The 8,810-nt window shown below is 40.6% G+C and overlaps 2 protein-coding genes across 2 annotated transcripts in view; both read left to right on the forward strand.

Annotated features, from left to right (window-relative positions):
• LOC107460597 (rust resistance kinase Lr10-like) overlaps window positions 1-8,810 on the forward strand; it is a 45,244-nt gene that overhangs the window by 21,788 nt on the left and 14,646 nt on the right. The window lies entirely within an intron of this gene.
• On the forward strand, window positions 740-2,264 carry LOC107460531 (uncharacterized). The gene is made up of 4 exons (XM_052252750.1): window positions 740-1,075; window positions 1,459-1,700; window positions 1,906-2,101; window positions 2,174-2,264. Exons 2-4 carry the CDS (start codon window positions 1,595-1,597, stop codon window positions 2,220-2,222), a joined length of 351 nt encoding a protein of 116 aa, XP_052108710.1. The 5' UTR covers window positions 740-1,075; window positions 1,459-1,594; the 3' UTR covers window positions 2,223-2,264.

Raw genomic sequence — 8,810 nt, forward strand, 5'->3', positions numbered from 1 at the left:
GCACTCAAGCTCGTTAACACTTTCTGGGTCTTCAGTTACCACCGTCTCGAACTCAATCGCGCTCGTCGTCGCCGGCGACAGAAGTAGTAGATCCCAGGACTGGTCGGTGTCGTCACTCCCTATCTCATCACCAAGAAATGATGAAGTTATGCTTATATGTGCTTCATGCAGGATTGTAATTCTTAAATCTCCAGCCGAAGGAGAGAATGGATCCTTGAATGGACTTAAGCAAAATTTAGCTCCGTTCCTTATTCACACAGATCAGTAAATGCGTGAGAGCGAGCAAATTCTATGATCGAATATTTCTTGTTGTATATATTTCATCACTGAAAAAATGTCAGCATCGCAATCCCTCGGAGGTCCTTCACGGTGCGGTCGAGTGCTCGGTCCATCACTCGACAAGATCATAAAGAACGCTGAGTGGCCCAAGCATTCTCACCTTGTCGCAGCCTGCAAATCAACCATTGACAAGCTCGAATCAGTGTCTGAGTCTGAATCCGAATCGCCCACTTCAGGCACCAACCAATCCCAATCTCCTCTTTCAGGTCTCCCCTCCACAGATGCCGAATATGTCCTTCAACCTCTCATTTTTGCGCTTGACTCTGCCTTCCCCAAGGTTGTGGACCTGGCTCTTGAATGCACCTTTAAGTTGTTCTTTCTCGGCCTCCTCCATGGTGAGATTGATAGTTCAACTGCTTCACAGTCCGGCATGGTCTTCAACATTATTGATGCCATCTGCAAGTTCGGCAACCTTGGTGAGGAGGCCATTGAGCTTGGGGTGCTCAGAGTCTTGCTTTCGGCCGTTCGATCCCCTTGCACTTTGATCTGGGCCGGTTGCCTAATTCAGATTGTGAGAACTTGCTATAACGTGTACCTCGAGGGTGTCAACAACACCAATTAGATCTGTGCTAAGTCAGTTCTTGCCCAGATCATGACCATTGTTTTTGCAAGATTCGAGGAAGACTGCATGGATATCCCCCTCAAAAAGGTATCTGTTAATGACTTGTTGGAATTTACTGATAAGAATCTGAACGAGGGCAACTCCATTCAATTTTGCCAAAATTTTATAACTGAGGTAATGGAGATTTTCTTCAATTATGATTGTGACGTGGATGCTTCAAATATATTTGAAAAATATTATGCTTATGTAATATTTTGCTGTTGTTAAACCTTAACAGTTGTCATTATTCAATTAAAGACATTTGCTAACGTGCTTAAGTATTTTGTTTGGATTTGGCTGTAGTAAATTGAGGCTAATTGAAATAACTTTTCTCCCCTTCGTTTGCTTACGTATTATATTCTTATTAAGAAGTTTGCTTACATGTTATATTTAGAGTACTCTCTTTCTTAAGCTAGAGCCTTTTTTGAAATCCACATTATGAATCTAGAAAACATTCATGTATATTCTTGTGATTTCTGCATCTTTATTTAGTATTTAAACTCTTATAATTTAATTAGATATTTTTATGATTGTCAATGGCCTTCTTAAAACTACATTGGGGCTACCCACAAGCTCAACCACACTTGGTCTCCAACTCAGGATATAACTTTCCGACATGAATCTGTGAAATGCTTGGTCAGCATAACTAAGTCAATGGGGGCGATGGACCAACAAACAAAGATAGGAGATTTATATCGACCAAAAATCTCTGATTGCAATGGTACACTAGAGCATCATCTACCACCAAATGGTGAAGAAGGTAATGCTTTTGACCATGAGCTACATCTTGATGTAAATTTTGAATTTTCAGATGCTGCTATGCTAGAGCAATGCCGGGCATATAAAATTAAACTTCATGTTGGCTCATAGGATGACAAGTACTCTTGAAAAAATTAGTGGTTATGATTGAATAGTGTTAAGTGCTCTATGCTTGATTTGATACGACAATGTCCGGTTTTTGAAAGGTGACCAAAGTGTTGCTGTGAAGTCTGTTTTTGAAAGGCAACGAAGATTGTATGGTTTTATTCCTAGGGCAAACTCGCATTCTCTGTGGATCGACCAATTTCCGATTTCCGATCTTGCAGATCGTGTATCCCAATATCCTGGAGATATGGGTCTCACACGTCGGACTGGAGTTGAGGGGATGGGCAATTTATTCAGGTTGGATTTTCTCTTTATTCCTTTTTTTGTCCCTGTAGAGTGTTTTGATCGATTATGTTGTTGTCTCTGCAGATTGTTGCTTCTCGATTATTGTGTGTTGGTCGTGCTATTGAGGTGTTAGGTTCGAAGCAACAGGTATTGGTTGAGAAGGTGTCATCTCTTGAGCGTTTGCTGAAGGAAAGGGAAAAGGTTATTGTTGACGTGACCACAAAGATGAAGGAGAAAGAGGATAAAGTTGGCCGCCTCCAAGAACAAATTAGATTGCTGCAAGCTGAAGTAAAGGAGAATGATAAAACCAAAGGTGAAATGACTGCTCATCTTAACGAGCTTGAGGAGGAAACGATGGATATGTTCATAGCTGGGTTTGATCGTGCCGTCAGCCAAGTGTCATTATTTTTCCCGAACTTTGATGTGAGGAGACTCAATGTGGCGAAAATTATTGTTAATGGTGAGCTTGCTGATGATGAGGTTGGTGAGAAGCAGGTTGAGAGCCTTCCTCCTCCTTCTTGAAAGATGTTTGTATTTTTAGTTTTGTAGTTTTCCAATTTAATCGGAATATTTTGGACTTGTGTTGCCCGACTATTTTGGTGTTGGTTTTGACTGCTTATAATGCTTTATAAAAAGCTCTTTTGTGTATGGATGTTGATTCTAGCCTTTATGTGCTAGTTAGATAATAGATGTTGATTTTGGTAATAGCTTTGGATGGGTTTTTATCTTTGTTTGATGATATTCTGAGTTGGCATTTCCGACTTATGTGGTCGGTTCGATTTGTTAGATGGTCTTGATTTCAAACGCTGACTTGTCAGTTTGATTGATATGCATTTAATGTTGTTTGAAGCATAGATATTTGAGCTAAATGTGATATTTATTGATATACGAATGAGACGTTTAAAGAAGGTATGAAGTGGTCGGCCTAGTTAAAACCTGTCCGAGTAAAATCCTCTTTAGGGATAAAACCTCATGATCAGGAAAAAGAGTACCTGGCCATTTCATACTTACATAAGAATTCAACTGCAATAAATTTTTAAAGATGAGATGTTCCAGGTGTTAGGAAGAGGTGTTCCTTCTAGTGTTTCGAGGGAGTATGCTCCTTTTTCGATGACTTTAGAGACGCAGAAAGGGCCTTCCCAGTTGGCAGCTAGCTTCCCGTGTCCTGGTGGTTTTCGGACTTCTTCCATTTGTCATAGGACTAAGTCTCCCTCTTGTAATGTTCTTGGTATTAGCTTTTTGTTGTACTACTTTCGTATTGTTGCTTGCATGGCTTGCTGCCTTAGTTCAGTGAGGCTTCGTTCTTCATTTATCAGATTAAGCTCTATTGACCTAGCTTTCGAGTTTTCTTGCTCATCAAAGTATTCGGTCCAGGTGGACCCTTGGCTAATCTCTATGGGTATCATGCAGTCTGCACCATGTACTAGTCGGAATGAGCTTTCATTTGTTGTTGTGTGGGGTGTTCTGTTATTACTCCACAACACTTCTGGTATAAGCTCGGCTAATCGTCCCTTAGCATTTGTTAATTTCTTTTTTAAGGCCTGCAAGATAACTTTGTTAGCTGCCTCCGCGAGCCCATTGGTTTGTGGGTGTTCGACGGAGGAAAAACGGTGCTTAATATGTAGGTCGGTCAGATATGATGCGATCTTTTTATCCGTAAACTGTCTGCCATTATTGAATATAATTTCTCTAGGTAAACCGAATCTACATATAATTGATTTCCAAATGAAATTTTGTACCTTTTCGACTGTAATTTTTGCAAGAGGCTGTGCTTCTATCCATTTTGTGAAATAATTGACAACTACCAGAAGGAATTTTACCTGTCCTATTGAGATTGGGAATGGTCTGAGTATGTCCATCCCCCATTTGTGGAATGACCAGCTGACATCTGAGGTATGTAAAAGCTCGGCTGGGTTGTGGATGAGCGGTGTGCATCTTTAACATGCATCGCAGTTTTGTACCTTATATCTGCAATCTTTCCTCAATATCGGCCAAAAGTATCCTACTCAGAGTATTCTCGTAGCTAGGCTCCTACTTCGAGTGTGGTGTCTGTAGATTCCATCATGTAGTTCATTCATGGTGGTTTCTGCTTCTATTCAACCGAGGCATTTCAGAAGAGGTCGGGAAATACCGTGCCTGTATAGGTTGGCCCCTTATAGGGTATACTGGTTTGCTTTGTATCTGAATATCCTTGGGTTTTCACCTTCTGGTATTTCTCCGCTTTTTAAGTAGCAAATGAATATGCTTCGCCAATCTTCTTCCTGTGACACGCTTAAAACAGATTTTGTATCTAAACTTGATTCTGTTAGTGTAAGGTGATGCAGTTTGTCTGTTTGATCGGCTATCCTATATGTAGCTAATTTGGATAAAACGTCGGCCTTAAAGTTTTGTTCTCTAGGTATATGTAGTATTTCAAAACTTTGAAAAAATTTTATTAGGGCTTTGACCGAGTTCAGATATTTTTCTAAAAGTGGATCTCGTACCTGAAAGTAGCCGTTTACCTGTTGTACCATGAGGAGTGAGTCACAGTGTACTTTTAAGTTGGAGATCTCTACTTCCTTGGCTAACCTTAGGCCTACCAGTAGAGCTTCATATTCGACCTGGTTGTTGGTTGTTTTAAAATGAAACTTATTTGACTGTTCAGCTTGGACTCCACTATCGTCTTTCAGGAGAATTCCTGCTCCACATTCATTTTCATTTGATACTCCGTCCACATATAATTCCCATGTTTTGATGTGTTCTTCTTTATCCGTGAACTCTGAAATGAAGTCGGCTAATGTCTGTGCTTTAGGCGATCCTCGTGATTGATATGATATGTCGAATTCAGAGAGCTCGATTGCCCATTTCATCAACCGTCCTGCTAAGTCCGACTTCGATAGTATTTGTCATAGAGGATGACCTGTCTGAATTATAATTGGGTGTGTTTGAAAATAGTGCCTCAAACGCCGAGCAGTGATGACTAGACCGAATGCCAATTTTTCTATCATTGGGTACCTTGTCTCGACATTTTGTAAGACTTTACTTACAAAATACACCAGGTGTTGTTCTTTTCTTGTTTCTGTTACAAGTACAGAGCTAATATTGTTAGTGGAAATTGAAAGAAATAAAAAGAGTGGTTTACCTTGCTCCGGTTTCTTGAGTATAGGTGGTAACCCCAGGACATGTTTAAATTCAGAAAATGCTTTTCGCAATCTTCTGTCCAAACGAATTCATCCGACTTCTTCATGGTTTTGAAGAAATGATAGGATCTAGTTGCTGCGGCTAGCAAGAATATGGATAGGGCTGCTAGGTAGCCTGTGAGTCGCTGCACTACTTTAATCATTTTTGGTGATTGCATGTTTAGGACTGCTTGAAATTTGTCAGGATTTGCTTCTATACCTCGGTTTGTTAATAAAAACCCCTAGGAATTTTCCTTTCTATATGCCAAATGCGCACTTTTCCGGGTTTAGTCTCATATTGTAAGCTCGGAGTTGCTGGAAGATCTCCTGAAGGTCGGCTTGGTGTTGTTTCTCTGAGCTGGATTTGACGACCATGTCATCAACGTATATTTCAATATTTTGTCTGATTTGATTTTTAAATATTTTGTCCATCAGTCTTTGATAAGTCGCTCCTGCATTTTTTAGGCCAAAAGACATTACCTTATAGCAAAAATTACCTTGGTCGGTTACAAATGCTGTCTTATCTTCTTCATCTGGGTGCATTTGTATCTAGTTCTATCCAGAGTAGGAATCCATGAAACTTAGTACTTGGTATCCAAAGGTGTCGTCCACTAGTCTGTCAATGTTCGGCAACTGGTAGGAGTCCTTTGGGCAAGCCTTGTTTAGATCTGTGAAGTCTACACACATCCTCCATTTTCCCGAGCTTTTTCTAACCATAACCACATTTGCTAGCCATGAGAAAAAGCGAATTTCTCGGATGAAACATGCATCAAGTAGTTTCTGTATTTCTGCTGCTGCTGCAATTCTTCTTTCTGTGCCCAGGTTACGTTTCTTTTGTCTTATAGGTCGGGCATTGGGGTTGACCGCTAATTTGTGGCATATAAAGTTCGGGTCGATCCCTGGCATGTCAACAGGAGTCCAGGCGAATAGGTTGGCATTGGCCTTTAATATGCCTTCCAAGTGTTGTTTCGTTTCTGCAGAAAAAGCTGAACCGATGTTAGTATATTGATTCGTTTCACCCAATTGTACCTTTTCCAGGTCGTCCGTTGGGAAGGGATGGTTGTTGTTGTCCCTGGGGTCCATTTCGTTTAGGCTGGGAATGCTTTCCAAGTTGTATACGGAATAGACTCTCAGAATGCCCTCCCATGTGATTTTCTTCAAACTCACGTTGTAGCATTGTCTAGCTTCTTTATGGTCGGCATGGACCTTTGCCACTGTGTTATACTGCAAAGAAAACTTGACACATAGATAAATGGTAGAGACAATAACTCCAAAAGAGTTAAGGGACGGACGTCCTAAAATGATATTGTAAAGGCTAACACAATTGACTACCAGGAACTGGATGTCTAGTGTTTTGGAATTTGGAGGTTCTCCCAGTGTTGTTCTTAACCATACATAACCTGATAGAGGGACTCTTTCACCTGAGAAACCTGCCAATTCTCCTCCTAATGGTTGCAACGCCTTGTCGCTTACCTGCATCTTTTTTAATGTGGAGTAAAATAGGACACTGGCGCTGCTTCCTAGATCGAGCAGGACCTTCTTTATGGTTAGTTTTCCCATGTGCACCGAGATCACCACTAGGTCGTCTAAATTTGGCGTCTGTGATTTAAAGTCATCAGTATTGAAACTGATGTGGATGGCTGAGGTCGGGATTGGTGGGTTTTGGTGAGACCCTTCCATTGTCAACATAGTCTGATAACTTCATTTCCTGGCTGTGCTAGTGATGCCTCCTCCGGCAAAACCACCTGATATGTAGTTTATGACTCCTTTGGAAGCAGGGGTCTCTACCGGGCCATGCCATGTTCCTTTTTCTTAGTGATCCGAGGCATACTTCAGCTTGTTCATGTCCTCGGTTGGCTCCTTCCGACTCCTGCAGCTAACGTATTTGTCCAGTAGTCCCTGTCTTGCTAGCTTCTCCAGTAGGTCTTTAGCTACTACGCATTTATCAGTGGTGTGACCGAATTTTTGGTGGAATGCGCAATGTTTGCTTTTGTCCACGTATTTCTGATCCTGGTATGTTCCTGCCTTGATTGGTGATTTTATGAGTCTGTTGTGTAATATCTCTTTAATGATGTCTTCTCTTCTGGTATTAAACCTGGTATACAAATCAAATTCGGAGTTAGTTTAAAAGGTTTTTTGAAATCCTTGTTATGGGACTTGTTCGACTTGTCTTCTTCCTTTTGTGATGGTGGTCTCTCATTCCTTCGTGTTTCACGCAATTCCTCTATTTCGATTTGTCCAGTGGCTTTGTCTCGGAACTCCTCTAATGTTTTTGGTTTTGCCACAGCTATAGCTTCCTGGAATCGTGCACCAAAACCTTAGTCCCAAGCCTCACCAAAGCTCCTCAAGCAACACCAATCTCCCAATCGTGCACCAAAACCATCAAATGCACTAACATAACCAATATTACATACATACATCAACCTAGGGCTCATAAAGATGATAAATCACAAGGGTTTGAGCACTTCTTACCTCAGCCCATATGAAGTAGGGATAGAACCCACTTAGAATCCATGTTGGAGTATCCCTAAACACCCAAAATCACAAGATTTCAACACTAACTTCCCAAAAACGTGTAACAGTGGGGAATTTCGAAAACTGGGCAGAGATGAATGGAATACTCACCACAAAACTTAGATAGAATTGTAGAGGATGAAAAGAGCGATGCGTGGCCGCAAACGGCTCGTCAATCGGAGCTCCCACAACCTTTAAGATTAGCGCTCTAAATCGCACTTCAAATATTTCTACCTCCCCTAATTATAATTCCTCATTTCTTAATCTTATCTGCAGTACCAGACAGATCTCAGTTGGTACTGCCGGTCAAAATTTCAGTGCGCGTTTTTATGTAGAAAACTATGTTTTTCGACTCGGAAAAATTTACTGAATCTAAATATCATATTTAAATGATCAAATTCCAATTGCTAAATCTTCTAACCATATTCACTCGTATTTAATTTATTATTTAATTAATTACGGTTAGACCGAATTTTACATTCTATCCCCCTAACAGAAATTTTCGCCCTCAAAAATTCCATCCATAACTACGAGTACGTGAGCGTAGTCTACCTTTATATCCAATACATAGTAGGTCCAAGGTCTTTTTACTCTACGTGCTTCTGTTGCCACACTCTGATTTCTCTATCTTCAAGGGTCTCGGTCATTCGTTCAACACCGACCAACAACCTCGTTCCTTACTTTTATCGTCTCATCAACCCACACCCTATTAAATCTCAAATCATGTCATCGATAATATTGCCATCTTCGTTAATCATAGCCATCATCCCACATCACTATAATCAATCAAAGCTTTCTTCATTTTTAGAATTCAACGAGTTTGGACTAACAAGCTGACAAACTCTTAAGAATCCGCTTTCCTTTAATAATCTATAAAAGCTTTCGAGACGCATTTCTTTTGTTGAAGTTACTCTGATCAAAAATCATTTTCAAAAATATAACCAACACTCCTTCAAATTCTTGGGAAAAAGAAATTCAACAGCACCTCCCCAAAAATTGGAGTTTACCACCCGTCACAGGTTCCCTCAAACCAATCTCAGTACCGCATC

This window comes from Arachis duranensis, chromosome 8 (assembly GCF_000817695.3).
Source record: "Arachis duranensis cultivar V14167 chromosome 8, aradu.V14167.gnm2.J7QH, whole genome shotgun sequence".
NCBI lineage: Eukaryota > Viridiplantae > Streptophyta > Magnoliopsida > Fabales > Fabaceae > Arachis > Arachis duranensis.

What these genes read in the sequence shown, in the direction of transcription:
- LOC107460531 (XM_052252750.1), top strand. Translation starts at nt 1,595, where the DNA reads ATGGGGGCGATGGACCAACAAACAAAGATAGGAGATTTATATCGACCA. An exon ending in ACCACCAAATGGTGAAGAAG is followed by an intron (nt 1,701 to 1,905) that starts GTAATGCTTTTG and finishes GGTTTTTGAAAG; the next exon opens with GTGACCAAAGTGTTGCTGTG. An exon ending in GGGATGGGCAATTTATTCAG is followed by an intron (nt 2,102 to 2,173) that starts GTTGGATTTTCT and finishes TTGTCTCTGCAG; the next exon opens with ATTGTTGCTTCTCGATTATT.